The 20,919-nt window shown below is 38.9% G+C and overlaps 2 protein-coding genes across 2 annotated transcripts; both read right to left on the bottom strand.

Moving 5' to 3' along the window:
• Nucleotides 1–9,395: 9,395 nt before the first annotated feature.
• On the bottom strand, nucleotides 9,396–11,343 carry LOC128603321 (uncharacterized). The gene is made up of 5 exons (XM_053617629.1): nucleotides 11,248–11,343; nucleotides 10,635–11,015; nucleotides 10,423–10,512; nucleotides 9,733–9,768; nucleotides 9,396–9,613 (listed from the first exon to the last, which is right to left on the bottom strand). The coding sequence occupies exons 1-5, from the start codon at nucleotides 11,309–11,311 to the stop codon at nucleotides 9,495–9,497; spliced, it is 690 nt and encodes a 229-aa protein (XP_053473604.1). The 5' UTR covers nucleotides 11,312–11,343; the 3' UTR covers nucleotides 9,396–9,494.
• Nucleotides 11,344–16,436: 5,093 nt separating this feature from the next.
• LOC128603938 (uncharacterized) lies at nucleotides 16,437–20,457 on the bottom strand. The gene is made up of 7 exons (XM_053618726.1): nucleotides 20,387–20,457; nucleotides 19,802–20,182; nucleotides 19,607–19,705; nucleotides 18,922–18,957; nucleotides 18,764–18,802; nucleotides 16,746–16,820; nucleotides 16,437–16,654 (listed from the first exon to the last, which is right to left on the bottom strand). The coding sequence occupies exons 1-7, from the start codon at nucleotides 20,448–20,450 to the stop codon at nucleotides 16,590–16,592; spliced, it is 759 nt and encodes a 252-aa protein (XP_053474701.1). The 5' UTR covers nucleotides 20,451–20,457; the 3' UTR covers nucleotides 16,437–16,589.
• Nucleotides 20,458–20,919: the final 462 nt, after the last annotated feature.

The following is a 20,919-nucleotide window of genomic DNA, read 5'->3' as shown; positions in this document are numbered from 1 at the left end:
TGCTACCAAGTACTAAGTCATGGTTTCAGAGGGGTCAAATACATATTTCTCTCATTAAAATGCAAATCAATTTATAACATTTTTGACATGCGTTTTTCTGGATTTTTTTTGTTGTTATTCTGTCTCTCATTGTTCAAATAAATCTACCATTAAAATTATAGAATGATCATTTCTTTGTCAGTGGGCAAACGTACAAAATCAGCAGGGGATCAAATACTTTTTTCCGTCACTGTATATATATCCCCACACATGGTGGGGAGACTTGGGGGGGCTTTAGTTACAAAAGGTTAAGAACCTCTGAATTAGGTCAAAAGGGGAAGCAACTGGGAATCCAAAGGAAAAGCAGATGCTTTCTACTTTCAAAGTGCTCAAGTTCATAAAAAGTTTTACTCAATTAGCTAGTTTTCTCCGTTCACCAGAAAGATTCAGATTCGTTCAGTGTCCCTTTCCGTAAGTTACATGATTGCACCAATAGGTGGCGCCAATGAGTGTTTTTTTCCCAGCTATTACGAGTAAGTCATTGTTCCATTCCCTCAGTACATTCATTTTAAAACGCCAAGTGTTCAAGAGATTTATTAAAATTGGCATGTCCAATCCAAAAGAGCAGATCTGGTGAATAAGAGGGCCAGGTTGTAAAATGAAATATAAACAACAGCACCACTTTATTGAACCCTCTTTTAAAGTAGGGGAAAGACAGTGTGTAAGCCCAAAACAATAAAATTCTAATGAAAAGGAATACTACACTATTATTTGTATATGGGGTTCTACGAAATGATTAAAAGCATCAAACTAGGCAATGTGAGATATTAAACAAGTACGTAGTTGTAAAGTCTATGGTCAGTACCATGTTTCACACCAAAACAACAAAATAAGCAAATAGCAGTGTTCCCTGGCGTAGGGGCAAAAGCACAAAGCTGCATCACCAGTGACGACTCGTCATGATAACAGATGGAGGGCTAAAATCTAATATCGATCAATAACTCGACAATGAAACTATTAAGATTAAGGAGTGCATTATATCACAATGTCTCAGTAGTTACATTTCCATCAAAGGATTTCTTTGTGATTTTATGTGTGAATGTCTGTGGTTTAGCGCATTGAAATGTTTACAGCTTATGGAAACGCAAATTATCCATAAAATTTCACAAGTGTCGACATAATATTTTTTTAGTTTAACTGTAGTTTAAATTCTATGCCGATTCTTCAGTTTTTATCGAGAAAAATGGCATTCATGTAAAAAAAAAAAATACAGTGTCACGACAGAATGAATCCATCCAACCCAAGATGTGATAAGAAGCAAGGTTATGGCATGGATTTCATTGGCCTCCGCTACATTCGGTAGCCTGATATAATGCGTGTTAATTTTTCTTTCCTAGTTGTGCACACAGCATATACACATTGATGGATTGTCGTTTTATTATCCCTGAAAGTTTCCCCCACTACTCTGTACTCAGTGCAGGTTGCCAGCTTGAACAGAACGATGGCAATCCGCTTTCGGGTCAGAACCGGTGGTCGGTGGCAACCTGCGATGGGCCCAACATCAGGACCAATTAATTGGCACAGCACCTCAAACGTGTGCCGTGACATTCTAAACTTTGCAGCCAGAGACTTTCTGTGAAGTGTCTCTCCACCACTACCTCTCAGACCCATGGGCTTAGTGGCATAATAACAATTACCTGGAGCCCTATCAGACAAGCAACTACTCCATTCTGACGTTGTCTTCTGATATTTCATACAATTGCAATTATTTGTGAAATTAAAAGAACAGGAAGCTGCCCAGTTTCATTTAATTTTCTGAATGCTCACTCCATTTTACAAAGATCTGAAGACATGTGGGACACAAAAGGTACACAATTTGTGATATACACAAAATTATGTATGGAAACGGCTCAAGGGCAGATTTCTTTTGCGATACACCAAAACTTTTGAGACAATTTGTTTTATTTTAAAGGATGACAGCATCATGCTCACCATTTTATCAGTAAAAGGCCGATTGGATGGAAACAGGCAGAAGACAGCAAATTTCACAAAAAAATTTTTTTTTTACATACTTTCAGTTTGCCGATAACAGAAAAGCGTAAAAGTGGACAGAAACTTGGCTACTGATTGCATAATAAGAATGACATGGGGTAAATGATCAAACTATATATTCAGTTTTAGTACATATGTCATCATAAACTCTTTTCCTATAAAATGTCACACTGTGTTTATGGCTTCCTTTAGGTTCTATTAACTATTTTTCCTTTCTTCACAGTGGCATACACTGGAGTATCAGATGAAAGCCCTTAAAAAGATGAATTGGAGATAATTATCATTAGATCAACGTCTTAATAGTGTAGCATGCTTAAATACATTATTATTTTAAACACACTTACCTTCCTTTTCTCTTGCATTGTTACTGGATTCTGGCTGACAGGAAGTGTCATATATTGGATTCTCTATTGATTCACCTTGCGTTGAATGAAAGTGAGATGCACTTTTGTGACACCTAATTGCAATAAATGCAAAATAAAAAGAATTAATGGTTTCATTTATTATAGGCACTTTATAACCTGAGGGACAGATAACTGGTGTAGGTGAGGACATTTTTCCCTATAATGTAAAATAAAGAATGAAAGCATAGCCAAAGTACACCATATGGCCAAAAGTTTGTGGACACCTGACCATCACACCCATATGTGGTTCTTCCCCAAACTGCTGTCACAAAGTTTGTCAGCACACAGTTGTCTAGAGCAGTGGTTCTCAACCAGGGGGGTAGAGATCGGAAGGGGGGTGCAAATTGTTTTCAAGAAAAAAACACAGACAGTGCATCATTTGGGTGCTCGGTGTATTTTATTGCTTTTCAAATAGAATGTGCATGAATGAAAAACCCCGCGTTCCCTCTCCCTCTGTATTTTCTTTTTGCTGGGGAGAGGCAGAGCTTAGCCTGCCTTTTATCTAGTCAGTGCAGTGCAGACCAGTGTTGCCACCTTAGCCACTTTTCAGACCTTTTTAGAGACTTTTTTTTGCCAAAAAAAAAAAAAAAGCGCCTAACGACAAATCTAGTGACTTTTTGGACAAACCTTCACAAATTTCCAAATGTGGCCAGTACTGTCCTGCAAGCGCGAGGTCTTGCTTTCCTGCTGCACTCACACCTCTCTCTGAGTCTGCTCTATTCAGTGAGTGAACAGCCTAGTTCTGTTGTTCAAAGTAGTTATAGTGTTCAGAAAATGATCAAAAAACATTTTTGATCATTCCTGTTCCATACCTGTCTGTTATATAGTTTTATAAATGTTATTTTAAAAAAATCATTAAAGTTATGAAAAGTAATTTTAAAAAAGTATGAAAACACAAAATAAAAAAAATCTAACTATCTATATATCTATATATCTATATCTATATCTATATATATATATATATATATATATATATATACATACAGTGAGGGAAAAAAGTATTTGATCCCCTGCTGATTTTGTACGTTCGCCCACTGACAAAGAAATGATCAGTCTATAATTTTAATGGTAGATTTATTTGAACAGTGAGAGACAGAATAACAACAAGAAAATCCAGAAAAAAGCATGTCAAAAATGTTATAAATTGATTTGCATTTTAATGAGGGAAATAAGTATTTGACCCCCTCTCAATCAGAAAGATTTCTGGCTCCCAGGTGTCTTTTATACAGGTAACGAGCTGAGATTAGGAGGACACTCTTAAAGGGACTGCTCCTAATCTCAGCTTGTTACCTGTATAAAAGACACCTGTCCACAGAAGCAATCAATCAATCAGATTCCAAACTCTCCACCATGGCCAAGACCAAAGAGCTCTCCAAGGATGTCAGGGACAAGATTGTAGACCTACACAAGTCTGGAATGGGCTACAAGAACATTGCCAAGCAGCTTGGTGAGAAGGTGACAACAGTTGGTGCGATTATTCGCAAATGGAAGAAACACAAAAGAACTGTCAATCTCCCTCGGCCTGGGGCTCCATGCAAGATCTCACCACGTGGAGTTGCAATGATCATGGAACAGTGAAGAATCAGCCCAGAACTACACGGGAGGATCTTGTCAATGATCTCAAGGCAGCTGGACCATAGTCACCAAGAAAACAATTGGTGACACACTACGCCGTGAAGGACTGAAATCCTGCAGCGCCCGCAAGGTCCCCCTGCTCAAGAAAGCACATATACATGCCCGTCTGAAGTTTGCCAATGAACATCTGAATGATTCAGAGGACAACTGGGTGAAAGTGTTGTGGTCAGATGAGACCAAAATGGAGCTCTTTGGCATCAACTCAACTCGCCGTGTTTGGAGGAGGAGGAATGCTGACTATGACCCCAAGAACACCATCCCCACCGTCAAACATGGAGGTGGAAACATTATGCTTTGGGGGTGTTTTTCTGCTAAGGGGACAGGACAACTTCACCGCATCAAAGGGACGATGGACGGGGCCATGTACCGTCAAATCTTGGGTGAGAACCTCCTTCCCTCAGCCAGGGCATTGAAAATGGGTCATGGATGGATATTCCAGCATGACAATGACCCAAAACACACGGCCAAGGCAACAAAGGAGTGGCTCAAGAAGAAGCACATTAAGGTCCTGGAGTGGCCTAGCCAGTCTCCAGACCTTAATCCCATAGAAAATCTGTGGAGGGAGCTGAAGGTTCGAGTTGCCATATGTCAGCCTCGAAACCTTAATGACTTGGAAAAGATCTGCAAAGAGGAGTGGGACAAAATCCCTCCTGATATGTGTGCAAACCTGGTGGCCAACTACAAGAAATGTCTGACCTCTGTGATTGCCAACAAGGGTTTTGCTACCAAGTACTAAGTCATGGTTTCAGAGGGGTCAAATACATATTTCTCTCATTAAAATGCAAATCAATTTATAACATTTTTGACATGCGTTTTTCTGGATTTTTTTTGTTGTTATTCTGTCTCTCATTGTTCAAATAAATCTACCATTAAAATTATAGAATGATCATTTCTTTGTCAGTGGGCAAACGTACAAAATCAGCAGGGGATCAAATACTTTTTTCCGTCACTGTATATATATCCCCACACATGGTGGGGAGACTTGGGGGGGCTTTAGTTACAAAAGGTTAAGAACCTCTGAATTAGGTCAAAAGGGGAAGCAACTGGGAATCCAAAGGAAAAGCAGATGCTTTCTACTTTCAAAGTGCTCAAGTTCATAAAAAGTTTTACTCAATTAGCTAGTTTTCTCCGTTCACCAGAAAGATTCAGATTCGTTCAGTGTCCCTTTCCGTAAGTTACATGATTGCACCAATAGGTGGCGCCAATGAGTGTTTTTTTCCCAGCTATTACGAGTAAGTCATTGTTCCATTCCCTCAGTACATTCATTTTAAAACGCCAAGTGTTCAAGAGATTTATTAAAATTGGCATGTCCAATCCAAAAGAGCAGATCTGGTGAATAAGAGGGCCAGGTTGTAAAATGAAATATAAACAACAGCACCACTTTATTGAACCCTCTTTTAAAGTAGGGGAAAGACAGTGTGTAAGCCCAAAACAATAAAATTCTAATGAAAAGGAATACTACACTATTATTTGTATATGGGGTTCTACGAAATGATTAAAAGCATCAAACTAGGCAATGTGAGATATTAAACAAGTACGTAGTTGTAAAGTCTATGGTCAGTACCATGTTTCACACCAAAACAACAAAATAAGCAAATAGCAGTGTTCCCTGGCGTAGGGGCAAAAGCACAAAGCTGCATCACCAGTGACGACTCGTCATGATAACAGATGGAGGGCTAAAATCTAATATCGATCAATAACTCGACAATGAAACTATTAAGATTAAGGAGTGCATTATATCACAATGTCTCAGTAGTTACATTTCCATCAAAGGATTTCTTTGTGATTTTATGTGTGAATGTCTGTGGTTTAGCGCATTGAAATGTTTACAGCTTATGGAAACGCAAATTATCCATAAAATTTCACAAGTGTCGACATAATATTTTTTTAGTTTAACTGTAGTTTAAATTCTATGCCGATTCTTCAGTTTTTATCGAGAAAAATGGCATTCATGTAAAAAAAAAAATACAGTGTCACGACAGAATGAATCCATCCAACCCAAGATGTGATAAGAAGCAAGGTTATGGCATGGATTTCATTGGCCTCCGCTACATTCGGTAGCCTGATATAATGCGTGTTAATTTTTCTTTCCTAGTTGTGCACACAGCATATACACATTGATGGATTGTCGTTTTATTATCCCTGAAAGTTTCCCCCACTACTCTGTACTCAGTGCAGGTTGCCAGCTTGAACAGAACGATGGCAATCCGCTTTCGGGTCAGAACCGGTGGTCGGTGGCAACCTGCGATGGGCCCAACATCAGGACCAATTAATTGGCACAGCACCTCAAACGTGTGCCGTGACATTCTAAACTTTGCAGCCAGAGACTTTCTGTGAAGTGTCTCTCCACCACTACCTCTCAGACCCATGGGCTTAGTGGCATAATAACAATTACCTGGAGCCCTATCAGACAAGCAACTACTCCATTCTGACGTTGTCTTCTGATATTTCATACAATTGCAATTATTTGTGAAATTAAAAGAACAGGAAGCTGCCCAGTTTCATTTAATTTTCTGAATGCTCACTCCATTTTACAAAGATCTGAAGACATGTGGGACACAAAAGGTACACAATTTGTGATATACACAAAATTATGTATGGAAACGGCTCAAGGGCAGATTTCTTTTGCGATACACCAAAACTTTTGAGACAATTTGTTTTATTTTAAAGGATGACAGCATCATGCTCACCATTTTATCAGTAAAAGGCCGATTGGATGGAAACAGGCAGAAGACAGCAAATTTCACAAAAAAATTTTTTTTTTACATACTTTCAGTTTGCCGATAACAGAAAAGCGTAAAAGTGGACAGAAACTTGGCTACTGATTGCATAATAAGAATGACATGGGGTAAATGATCAAACTATATATTCAGTTTTAGTACATATGTCATCATAAACTCTTTTCCTATAAAATGTCACACTGTGTTTATGGCTTCCTTTAGGTTCTATTAACTATTTTTCCTTTCTTCACAGTGGCATACACTGGAGTATCAGATGAAAGCCCTTAAAAAGATGAATTGGAGATAATTATCATTAGATCAACGTCTTAATAGTGTAGCATGCTTAAATACATTATTATTTTAAACACACTTACCTTCCTTTTCTCTTGCATTGTTACTGGATTCTGGCTGACAGGAAGTGTCATATATTGGATTCTCTATTGATTCACCTATTTAGAAAAAATACATCAAGAGAAGTTAGACTTTTTTAACGGATATTCCTTGCATCCCACTACTGTTTTTTAGCATGCCCTTGTGGACTTCACCCGAGTGGTGACTTGTGAAAAAGTGTATAACAGGGAGTGGAAATTCTGCACCTGATGACTATAGTTACGCCGACATGTTGACTATCGTTCCTCCAATGGTTCATCTAATGAACTTTACCCGTCAGCAACACGTGACCATAGGGTTTGGTGAGGCAGGCCGACATTAATAAAGACATACCTTCAAACAAAAATTAAGTCCAGAGGCTTTCACACTTGACTTATGATGCAGCTTACTATCTAGAGAATTTTTAAAGTAACCCTGTAATAGGCTTGAAAGTTTGTGAACCCTTTAGAATTTTCTATATATCTGCATAAATATGACCTAAAACATCGTCAGATTTTTATACAAATCCTCCAGACACAGAGAACCCAATTAAACAAATGAGACAAAAAATATTATACCTGGTCATTTATTTACTGAGGAAAATAATCCAATATTACAGATCTGTGAGAAAACACTGCATTCCAGCATAAGAACTCTATCCCATTTGTGAAACATGGTGTTGGTAGTATCATTGTTTCGGCCTGTTTTACAGCATTTGAAATTCTGACTAACACCAGTGAATTCTAAAGGAAAATATCAAGACATCTGTCCATGAACTGAATCTGATGAGAAAGTGGGTCATGAAACAAGACAACAACTTTAAACACACAAGTCATTCTATGAAAGAATGGTTAAAGAAGAATAAAGTTAATGTTTTGGAATGGCCAAGTCAAAGTCCTGACCTTAATCCAATAGAAATGTTGTGGAAGGACCTGAAGCAAGCAGTTCATGTGAGGAAACCCACCAACATCCCAGAGTTTAAGCTGTTCTGGAATGGGCTAAAATTCCTCCAAGCCGATGTGCAGGACTGATCAACAGTTACTAGAAACGTTTAGTTGGAGTTACTGCTGCCCAGATACTGAAAGCAAAGGTTCACATACTTTTGCCACTCACAGATATGTGATATTGGATCATTTTCCTCAATAATTAAATGACCAAGTATAATATTTTTGTCTCATAGGTGTGAGGTGTGAGGCAAACGTGCTAACCACTAAGCCACTGTGCGCCCCATATCTTGTGACTATGACTACTAGCCCCTTATGACTACATCTTAAAAACCACACAAAAGGCCTGAAACAGATGCCCTTATCCAGAGCGACTGACATTTTATTTCATCCATACATCTGAGCAGTTGAGGATTAAGGGCATTGATCAATGGCCCAACAGTGTCAGCTTGGCAGTGCCAGGGTTTGAACTCATGAGCTTCCAATCAGTAGCCCAATGTCTTAACCACTGAGCTCCCACTGACCTAGACCTTGCGATATATCGTACAATAGAAATTGTTCTGTGTAAAACTGTATGCATTTACACTTTGTCTTTGTGAAAATGTATTCGATTTAATTGAGATTATCTGCTATTAAACAAGATCTTGGCGGCTAGCCGATTTGGCATTAAAACCTCGACCCTAGCAATCATGTCACTAACTGTGCTGTCCACTGCTCTTCTTCCACTGAGCATGGAGCAGCATGATTTGTGCCCCAATGGGCCTCTATTAGCGCTTGTTGCAGTTCCAACTTTTGACCACTGGGCGCAATAATAATTCAATGGAGAGTAAATGGGGCAGTGACCATACTGCCCCATGATTGTACAATGTTGAGTGAATCAATTAAACATTGGCTTATATCTGTCAAATAACAAACATTTTAAGTGTCCAAAATTGTTGGTCACTTGAAAGAGGTATTTCAAGAGAATTAACAAAGTATTAGTATTTCACCAGAATTTATGAAGAACTTTATGAAGATTAACAAGTACTGAATGGCTGATATCCAACCCTAAGGTTGAGCCACCACTGACTTTACATGAGCTTATACAGTAACAATCCTAATGGAGTAATGAATTTCTCCAAAAGGAAATAGCAAGGGCGAGTGGACAAGGGCAAAACAGTACGCAGGTACAGATTCACCAGAATTGTGGACAGTACAAGTCTAAATGGTTACACATGTACAAAGTAGAAATGCCTTAAAATAGATGAAATGAACCAACTCTATTAAATGTGAACAATGCATTTAGAAAAGTCAACACATGATGCACTTATAGCACAGCATTTGAAACTGATAAGCTCTGGATCTAAAGAGCATTTATTATTATGGTTAATTAGATAGTTATTATTAAAGGTTTAAATCTGAGTCACTACTAGAGGCTTTAGTGTTATATAACAGATCAAAGTTTGGTTATCAAATACCACAGACTGCTTACTTCCTCTGTCTGAGTGTGCTGTTGCACCCACAACGTTTTCTGCAGAGACACAGGACAACATTACTGTGAGTGCTAAATAGAACTACTGCAGATACAGAATATACTATATATAAATATAAAGTGTTTATATATAATGTATCAAACACACATCAACTTACCATAGTCAGATTCGATAACAGTGATATTCTGTCTGCCTGCAACGTAATTTCAAAGAACATAACTGTAAGTGTAAAATAAAACAAGTGTCCAAGTTTCAGTTCAGAACCTGGACGACTCTGAGACACACACAGTACACTGGAGTGCATTTATTACTGCAGTACATTACTTTTACTTGGACAATGTATACACTCTAGTAAACAATATATAGGACAGACACTCTTCTTCAAAGTTGCACAATAAAATCTATGAAATTTCACAGAAAGTAACAAATTCTACACGTTTGAATAAGATCACAAACAAGCGGATCTGTGTAACCAGTAATGTCAGTAATAACATTCATACACTTCATTCACCTTCAGTAAAACAGAAGAACCTGGAGGGCATTAACTCATGGTTTATGCTGTAGGGGCACCTCACATTTTCTCACATGTATAAACACCTACAAAGCGGAAATGCCTTAAAATAGGTTATAGAATGACTCTAGGACGTGTGAATTGCTTTTGCTTTTACAGTGAAAACCACAAGCTATGTTTTAACAATTCACTTTGTTTGTGTAACTCAAACACTCAGTCTAAAAGCTTGTGCTTCTGTTTTATAGTAAAAACCATAATTCCTATGCATGCAAAAAAAAGAGACCCAGATGATTAAGAGAACATGAAGATGTGCTTGTAGAAATAACTCAGACTTACGTTTTGCATGTAACAAACAGGTTGTGAATACAGCAAGCAGCACAATTCCTCCTGAGAATGCTCCAACTGTGCTCCACATTAACTGATGGCCTAGAATATAAATGATAAATTATAGGATATTTAATCCAACACTGACAATGTAAATGTAAAAATATATTCATGTCCATTCCTTAAATAGATGTAGCAGTATGTAGGGTACACTTATAATTTACTTTGTTGGATGCTGACAAGCAGGTGAAGCTCCTGATACGCAATTCTGCAGCCGGTCCCGTTAAACAGCTCACAGTGGTAGAGACCCAGATCATACGGCTGCACTTTCTGAAGGAGGATGGAGAAGTTTCCTGATTCAGAGAGCTTAGCGAACGTCTTGATACGTCCACCTTTAGTATCCCAAAACAACACATTTCCCTGTAGAGTGATCTCCACTAGATTGTGTATTGTTGTGTTCCTCTGACTCCACACTACTGCTATATCTGCAGTCTTATCTGATCCGAGGAGAGTTGGATTAAAGTTACACGGCAGCAGGACATCAGACTGGAGCTCAGTAGAAATGTTACTGCTTAGTAAAAGTTCACTTTTGCACAGGCTTTCTCCTGTAATTAAAGAGTAAAGTGTTATGATTTCAAATTTGAACTTAAGCAATTCAATACAATTAGCTGATACTCAAACAGTACTATATTACACAACCCTATTTAATGTTTTAATATTTATATTACGTGACGTGCCGAAAATACACTTTAGCTAACAGATCACAATGTAATATAATGTTCATTTAGATTTTTTAAATCCAGCCTATTTATTAAACAGATCATGTCATACACTTACCACTGAAAGTTGGTAAAATGAGGAGAATCCACAGAGCTCTGAACATGAACCACTGAAATTTCATTTTGCAGCTGTTACTTCTACACTCAGACAAAGGGTACATGATGCATTTCTTTGGCTCTCACTTCCTGAAATGACCTTAAGCGGATATGAAAACTATTTTTGATGCATTGCCCCCAGCCCTACACTATAGAGATTCATAATCTAAAATCTATATGTCTGATATAACTGATTACAGACTTCAGTTTTACTATCATTAAAATCTCTTTTATAAAGAGGACAAAAATGTGAGAAAGATGAACTGTTTCCATGTTGCCATCATTTATTCACATATTAAGTAACACAAGCCATTTTTGTTTTGCTGTTTTTTTTTTTTCTGGAACAAAATTTATAATATAAAACTATTTATTATATTCTGCACATTTTAGGGAGGAAGTTGAATTGAAGAAAAGCACACAAGCTCAAAGAAAAGTGCATAAACAGTCACACTTACAACCTGAACACACCTTCTGCATCAACTGGGTTTCTGTGCACCACAAGTGCACTGACTTTCAGCCTCACTACGGAAACACTACAGTTGATGCAATGCGTTTATTGTTGTTTTTTAATGTATGCATTATTATCTTGCATTATTTGTCTCTCATTAGTCTATGAGGGTGAGTCAAAGGAAAAACTTAAGAGTGTGACATAAATTAGAATTGAATCCAAGTTTTTTATAGAGAAATCCAGACACTTGTTAAGCGCTGGAACTCTTGCGTTGAATGAAAGTGAGATGCACTTTTGTGACACCTAATTGCAATAAATGCAAAATAAAAAGAATTAATGGTTTCATTTATTATAGGCACTTTATAACCTGAGGGACAGATAACTGGTGTAGGTGAGGACATTTTTCCCTATAATGTAAAATAAAGAATGAAAGCATAGCCAAAGTACACCATATGGCCAAAAGTTTGTGGACACCTGACCATCACACCCATATGTGGTTCTTCCCCAAACTGCTTTCACAAAGTTTGTGTCACGAGTTGAGCCAGAAGCAGGTGCAGATAATAACATTTATTGAAACAACGTACTAAGAAACAAAGACACTAAGACAACTTGACAAAACACTGTGGCATGAAACAAAACACTGAAACATAAACTAACAAGATCAAGAAACATGGAACACAGCGGTCTAAGACAACGAAAGACAGTGAATCAGTGCAGACTATTGGCTATATATACACACATGAGTGCTCATTAACCAAAACGTGAATCAGGTGCAGGTGGTCATGTGACATGTAGTGCAGTGCAGTGGCTGATGGGAAGTGGAGTCCAGAGCTTCCTGATACGTGACAGAACCCTCCCCCAAGGGCGCTACTCCCGGAGCGCCCAAAATTATACGTCCTCCATCTGGTGGTCCTGGCCCCCTGGAAAACATGTCCCCCGCAAAATCAGGAGGCCGGGCGGCTTCTACAATGGCACAGGGAGGCTGAGATATTTCCTCGGCAGAGCATGAAGGCAGAGCGACGACCACAGCAGGGCAGGCAGACTGAGCGATGTCCTCGGCGGGGCATGAAGGCAGACCGGCGACCACAGCAGGGCAGGCAGACTGAGCGAAGTCCTCGGCGGAGCATGAAGGCAGAGCGACGTCCCCTGTAAGGCCAGGGAGAGGAGCGTGGGTCTCCTCGAAGCAGTAGGGGGAAACGACGTTTGCCAAGGAGCCAGAAGGCTGAGCGACGGCCTCAGCAGAACAGGCGGGCTGAGCGACGGCCTCAGCAGAACAGGCGGGCTGAGCGACGGCCTCAGCAGAACAGGCGGGCTGAGCGACGGCCTCAGCTGAACAGGCGGGCTGAGCGACGGCCTCAGCTGAACAGGCGGGCTGAGCGACGACCTCAGCTGGACAGGGAAACAGAGCACTGTACTCAGCGGAGCAGGGAAGCAGGGCGACGTCCTCGTCGGAGCCTGAAAGCGGAGCGACGTCCCCAGCTGAACTGGAAGGCAGAGCGAAGTCCCCCGTGCGGCCAGGGAGAGGAGCGTGGGTCTCCGTGCGGCCAGGGAGAGGAGCGTGGGTCTCTTTGACGCAGAAGGGGGGAACGCTATTTGCCATGGAGCAGGATGACTGAGCGACGTCCGCAGCTGAACAGGGAGGCTGAGCGGCGTCCTCAGCTGAACGGGCAGGGCTGAGCGACGACCTCAGCTGAACGGGCGGGCTGAGCGGCGACCTCAGCTGAACGGGCGGGCTGAGCGGCGACCTCAGCTGAACGGGCGGGCTGAGCGGCGACCTCAGCTGAACGGGGAGGCTGAGCGACGTCCACAGCTGAACGGGGAGGCTGAGCGACGTCCACAGCTGAACGGGGAGGCTGAGTGACGTCCACAGCTGAACGGGGAGGCTGAGCGACGTCCACAGCTGAATGGGGAGGCTGAGCGACGTCCACAGCTGAACGGGGAGGCTGAGCGCACAGTTTGTCAGCACACAGTTGTCTGGAGCAGTGTTTCTCAACCAGGGGGGTAGAGATCGGAAGGGGGGTGCAAATTATTTTCAAGAAAAAAACACAGACAGTGCATCATTTGGGTGCTCGGTTTATTTTATTGCTTTTCAAATAGAATGTGCATGAATGAAAAACCCCGCGTTCCCTCTCCCTCTGTATTTTCTTTTTGCTGGGGAGAGGCAGAGCTTAGCCTGCCTTTTATCTAGCTGTCAGTGCAGTGCAGACCAGTGTTGCCACCTTAGCCACTTTTCAGACCCCTTTAGAGACTTTTTTTTTTTGGCTAAAAAAAAAAAATAATAAAAAAAAGGCGCCTAACGACAAATCTAATGACTTTTTGGACAAACTTTCACAACTTTCCAAATGTGGCCAGTACTGTCCTGCAAGCGCGAAGTCTTGTTTTCCTGCTGCACTCACACCTCTCTCCGCGTCTGCTCGGTTCGGTGAGTGTCTGAGAGCCAGAGATTTAACCATTTTTATGGATAACGAGACGCGCCCTTCGTCCCAAATTACATAATTCGTATGAGAATGTTTGTAGAACGCAAGACAAATGGAATGTAACATGTTTTACATGTAAAATAGTTCATGTTATTACAGCCTAGTTCTGTTGTTCAAAGTAGTTATAGTGTTCAGAAACATTTTTGATCATTCCTGTTCCATATCTGTCTGTTATATAGTTTTATAAAAGTTATTTTTAAAAAATTATTAAAGTTATGAAAAGTAATTTGAAAAAAGTACGAAAACACAAAATAAAAAAAATATCTATCTATCTATCTATCTATATATATCAAAAACAGATTATAGATTAGGTTATATATAGATAGATTTTATATAGAATAGATTATCATTATACCTGGTCTCTTCCAATATGGGGGTGGGCGTGCCACATGATAGGGGAGACTTGGGGGGGCTTTAGTTACAAAAGGTTGCGAACCTCTGAATTAGGTCAAAGGTGAAGCAACTGGGAATCCAAAGGAAAAGAAGATGCTTTCTACTTTCTAAGGGCTCAATTTCATAAAAAGTTTTACTCAATTAGCTAGTTTTCTCCGTTCACCAGAAAGATTCAGATTCGGTCAGTGTCCCTTTCCGTAAGTTACATGATTGCACCAAAAGGTGGGGCCAATGAGTGTTTTTTTCTCTCCAGCTATTATGAGTAAGTCATTGTTTCATTATCTCAATGCATTCATTTTAAAACGCCAAGTGTTCAAGAGACAAGTTTTAGTATTATGATTTATTAAAATTGGCATGTCCAATCCATAAGAGCAGATCTGGTGAATAAGAGGGCCAGGTTGTAAAATGAAATATAAACAACAGCACCACTTTATTGAACCCTCTTTTAAAGTAGGGGAAACACAGTGTGTAAGCCCAAAACAATAAAATTCTAATGAAAAGGAATACTACACTATTATTTGTATATGGGGTTCTACGAAATGATTAAAAGCATCAAACTAGGCAATGTGAGATATTAAACAAGTAAGTAGTTGTAAAGTCTAAGGTCAGTACCATGTTTCACACCAAAACAACAAAATAAGCAAATAGCAGTGTTCCCTGGCGTAGGGGCAAAAGCACAAAGCTGCATCACCAGTGACGACTCGTCATGATAACAGATGGAGGGTTAAAATCTAATATCGATCAATAACTCGACAATGAAACTATTAAGATTAAGGAGTGCATTATATCACGGTGTCTCAGTAGTTACATTTCCATCAAAGGATTTCTTTGTGATTTTATGTGTGAATGTCTGTGGTTTAGCGCATTGAAATGTTTACAGCTGATGGAAACGCAAATTATCCATAAAATTTCACAAGTGTCGACATAATATTTTTTTTAGTTTAACTGTAGTTTAAATTCTATGCCGATTCTTCAGTTTTTATCGAGAAAAATGGCATTCATGTAAAAAAAAAAATACAGTGTCACGACAGAATGAATCCATCCAACCCAAGATGTGATAAGAAGCAAGGTTATGGCATGGATTTCATTGGCCTCCGCTACATTCGGTAGCCTGATATAATGCGTGTTAATTTTTCTTTCCTAGTTGTGCACACAGCATATACACATTGATGGATTGTCGTTTTATTATCCCTGAAAGTTTCCCCCACTACTCTGTACTCAGTGCAGGTTGCCAGCTTGAACAGAACGATGGCAATCCGCTTTCGGGTCAGAACCGGTGGTCGGTGGCAACCTGCGATGGGCCCAACATCAGGACCAATTAATTGGCACAGCACCTCAAACGTGGGCCGTGACATTCTAAACTTTGCAGCCAGAGACTTTCTGTGAAGTGTCTCTCCACCACTACCTCTCAGACCCATGGGCTTAGTCACATAAGAACAATTACCTGGAGCCCTATCAGACAAGCAACTACTCCATTCTAACGTTGTCTTCTGATATTTCATACAATTGCAATTATTTGTGAAATTAAAATAACAGGAAGCTGCCCAGTTTCATTTAATTTTCTGAATGCTCACTCCATTTTACAAAGATCTGAAGACATGTGGGACACAAAAGGTACACAATTTGCGATATACACAAAATTATGTATGGAAACGGCTCAAGGGCAGCTTTCTTTTGCGATACACCAAAACTTTTGAGACAATTTGTTTTATTTTAAAGGATGACAGCATCATGCTCACCATTTTATCAGTAAAAGGCCAATTGGATGGAAACAGGCAGAAGACAGCAAATTTCGACAAACTTTTTTTTTTTTTTTTTTACACACTTTCAGTTTGCAGAAAAGCGTAAAAGTGGACAGAAACTTGGCTACTGACTGCATAATAAGAATGACATGGGGTAAATGATCAAACTATATATTCAGTTTTAGTACATATGTCATCATAAACTCTTTTCCTATAAAATGTCACACTGTGTTTATGGCTTCCTTTAGGTTCTATTAACTATTTTTCCCTTCTTGACAGTGGCATACACTGGAGTATCAGATGAAAGCCCTTAAAAAGATGAATTGGAGATAATTATCATTAGATCAAAGTCTTAATAATGTAGCATGCTTAAATACACTGTAATTTTAAACACACTTACCTTCCTTTTCTCTTGCATTGTTACTGGATTCTGGCTGACAGGAAGTGTCATATATTGGATTCTCTCTTGATTCACCTATTTAGAGAAAAATACATCAAGAGAAGTTAGACTTTTTTAACGGATATTCCTTGCATCCCACTACTGTTTTTTAGCATGCCCTTGTGGACTTCACCCGAGTGGTGACTTGTGACAAAGTGTGTAACAGGGAGTGGAAATTCTGCACCTGATGACTATAGTTGTGCCGACATGTTGACTATCGTTCCTCCAATGGTTCATCTAATGAACTTTACCCGTCAGCAACACGTGACCATAGGGTTTGGTGAGGCAGGCCGACATTAATAAAGACATACCTTCAAACAAAAATTAAGTCCAGAGGCTTTCACACTTGACTTATGATGCAGCTTACTATCTAGAGAATTTTTAAAGTAACCCTGTAATAGGCTTGAAAGTTTGTGAACCCTTTAGAATTTTCTATATATCTGCACAAATATGACCTAAAACATCATCAGATTTTTATACAAATCCTCTAGACACAGAGAACCCAATTAAACAAATGAGACAAAAAATATTATACCTGGTGAAACATGGTGGTGGTAGTATCATGGTTTCGGTCTGTTTTACAGCATTTGAAATTCTGAATAATATCAGTGATTTCTAAAGGAAAATGTCAGGACATCTGTTCATGAACTGAATCTGATGAGATAGTGGGTCATGAAACAAGACAACAACTTTAAACACACAAGTCATTCTATGAAAGAATGGTTAAAGAAGAATAAAGTTAATGTTTTGGAATGGCCAAGTCAAAGTCCTGACCTTAATCCAATAGAAATTGTAGAAGGACCTGAAGCAAGCAGTTCATGTGAGGAAACCCACCAACATCCCAGAGTTTAAGCTGTTCTGTACTGAGGAATGGGCTAAAATTCCTCCAAGCCGATGTGCAGCACTGATCAACAGTTACTAGAAACGTTTAGTTGGAGTTATTGCTGCCCAGATACTGAAAGCAAAGGTTCACATACTTTTGCCACTCACAGATATGTAATATTGGATCATTTTCCTCAATAAATAAGTGACCAAGTATAATATTTTTGTCTCATAGGTGTGAGGCAAACGTGCTAACCACTAAGCCACTGTGCACCCCATATCTTGTGACTATGACTACTAGCCCCTTATGACTACATCTTAAAAACCACACAAAAGTCCCTTGGCATTAAAACCTCGACCCTAGCAATCATGTCACTAACTGTGCTGTCCACTGCTCTTCTTCCACTGAGCATGGAGCAGCATGATTTCTGCCACAATGGGCCTCTATTAGCGCTTGTTGCAGTTCCCATTTTTGACCACTGGGTACAATAATAATTCAATAGAAAGTAAATGGGGCAGTGACCATACTGCCCCATGATTGCAGAAAGTTGAGTGAATCAATTAAACATTGGCTTATGTCTGTCAAATAACAAACATTTTAAGTGTCCAAAATTGTTGGTCACTTGAAAGCGGTATTTCAAGAGAATTAACAAAGTATTAGTATTTCACCAGAATTTATGAAGAACTTTATGAAGATTAACAAGTACTGAATGGCTGATATCCAACCCTAAGGTTGAGCCACCACTGACTTTACATGAGCTTATACAGTAACAATCCTAATGGAGTAATGAATTTCTCCAAAAGGAAATAGCAAGGGCGAGTGGACAAGGGCAAAACAGTACTGGAATGCAGGTACAGATTCATCAGAATTGTGGACAGTACAAGTCTAAATGGTTACACATGTACAAAGTAGAAATGCCTTAAAATAGATGAAATGAACCAACTCTATTAAATGTGAACAATGCATTTAGAAAAGTCAACACATGATGCACTTATAGCATAGCATTTGAAACTGATAAGCTCTGGATCTAAAGAGCATTTATTATTATGGTTAATTAGATAGTCATTATTAAAGGTTTAAATCTGAGTCACTACTAGAGGCTTTAGTGTTATATAACAGATCAAAGTTTGGTTATCAAATACCACAGACTGCTTACTTCCTCTGTCTGAGTGTGCTGTTGCACCCACAATGTTTTCTGCAGAGACACAGGACAACATTACTGTGAGTGCTAAATAGAACTACTGCAGATACAGAATATACTCTATATAAATATAAAGTGTTTATATATAATGTATCAAACATACATCAACTTACCATAGTCAGATTCGATAACAGTGATATTCTGTCTGCCTGCAATGTAATTTCAAAGAACATAACTGTAAGTGTAAAATAAAACAAGTGTCCAAGTTTCAGTTCAGAACCTGGACGACTCTGAGACACACACAGTACACTGGAGTGCATTTATTACTGCAGTACATTACTTTTATGTAATGTATACACTCTAGTAAACAATATATAGGACAGATGCTCTTCTTCAAAGTTGTACAGTAAAATCTACTAAATTTCACAGAAAGTACCAAATTCTACACGTTTGAATAAGATCACAAACAAGCGGATCTGTGTAACCTGTAATGTCAGTAATAACATTCATACACTTCATTCACCTTCAGTAAAACAGAAGAACCTGGAGGGCATTAACTCATGGTTTATACTATAGGGGCACCTCACATTTTCTCACATGTATAAACACCTACAAAGCGGAAATGCCTTAAAATAAACTAAAGAATGACTCTAGGATGTGTGAATTGTTTTTGCTTTTACAATGAAAACCACAAGCTATGTTTTAACAATTCACTTTGTTTGTGTAACTCAAACACTCAGTCTGAAAGCTTGTGCTTCTGTTTTATAGTGAAAACCATAATTCCTATGCATGCAAAAAAAGAGACCCAGATGATTAAGAGAACATGAAGATGTGCTTGTAGAAATAACTCAGACTTACGTTTTGCATGTAACAAACAGGTTGTGAATACAGCAAGCAGCACAATTCCTCCTGAGAATGCTCCAACTGTGCTCCACATTAACTGATAGTTCTCTTGGCCTAGAATATAAATGATAAATTATATGAAATTTAATCCAACACGGCATTGTAAATGTAAAAATATATTCATGTCTGTAGGGTACACTTATAATTTACTTTGTTGGATGCTGACAAGCAGGTGTAGCTCCTGATATGCAATTCTGCAGCCGGTCCCGTTAAACAGCTCACAGTGGTAGAGACCCAGATCATACGGCTGCACTTTCTGAAGGAGGATGGAGAAGTTTCCTGATTCAGAGAGCTTAGGGAACGTCTTGATACGTCCACCTTTAGAATCCCAAAACATCACATTTCCCTGTAGAGTGATCTCCACTAGATGGTGTATTGTTGTGTTCCTTTGACTCCACACTACTGCTATATCTGCAGTCTTATCTGATCCGAGGAGAGTTGGATTAAAGTTACACGGCAGCAGGACATCAGACTGGAGCTCAGTAGAAATGTTACTGCTTAGTAAAAGTTCACTTTTGCACAGGCTTTCTCCTGTAATTAAAGAGTAAAGTGTTATGATTTCAAATTTGAACTTAAGCAATTCAATACAATTAGCTGATACTCAAACAGTACTATATTACACAACCCTATTTAATGGTTTAATATTTATATTACGTGACGTGCCGAAAATACACTTAAAAAATATATTTTTTAAAATCCAGCCTATTTATTAAACAGATCATGTCATACACTTACCACTGAAAGTTGGTAAAATGAGGAGAATCCACAGAGCTCTGAACATGAACCACTGAAATTTCATTTTGCAGCTGTTACTTCTACACTCAGACAAAGTCTACATGATGCGTTTCTTTGGCTCTCACTTCCTGGAATGACCTTATATGGATATGACAACTATTTTTGATGCATTGCCCCCAGCCCTACACTATAGAGATTCATAATCTAAAATCTATATGTCTGATATAACTGATTACAGACTTCAGTTTTACTATCATTAAAATCTCTTTTATAAAGAGGACAAAAATGTGAGAAAGATGAACTGTTTCCATGTTGCCATCATTTATTCACATATTAAGTAACACAAGCCATTTTTGTTTTGCTTTGCTGTTTTTTTGTTGTTGTTTTTTTTTACTGGAATAAAATGTATAATGTAAAACTATTTATTATATTCTGCACATTTTAGGGAGGAAGTTGAATTGAAGAAAAGCACACAAGTGCAAAGAAAAGTGCATAAACAGTCACACTTACAACCTGATCACACCTTCTGCATC

The sequence above is a fragment of the Ictalurus furcatus genome, chromosome 28, assembly GCF_023375685.1.
Source record: "Ictalurus furcatus strain D&B chromosome 28, Billie_1.0, whole genome shotgun sequence".
In the NCBI taxonomy this organism is placed as follows: Eukaryota; Metazoa; Chordata; class Actinopteri; order Siluriformes; family Ictaluridae; genus Ictalurus; species Ictalurus furcatus.
The sequence above is the reverse complement of the archived record's forward strand: the minus strand, read 5'-3'. Positions and strand labels throughout refer to the sequence as shown.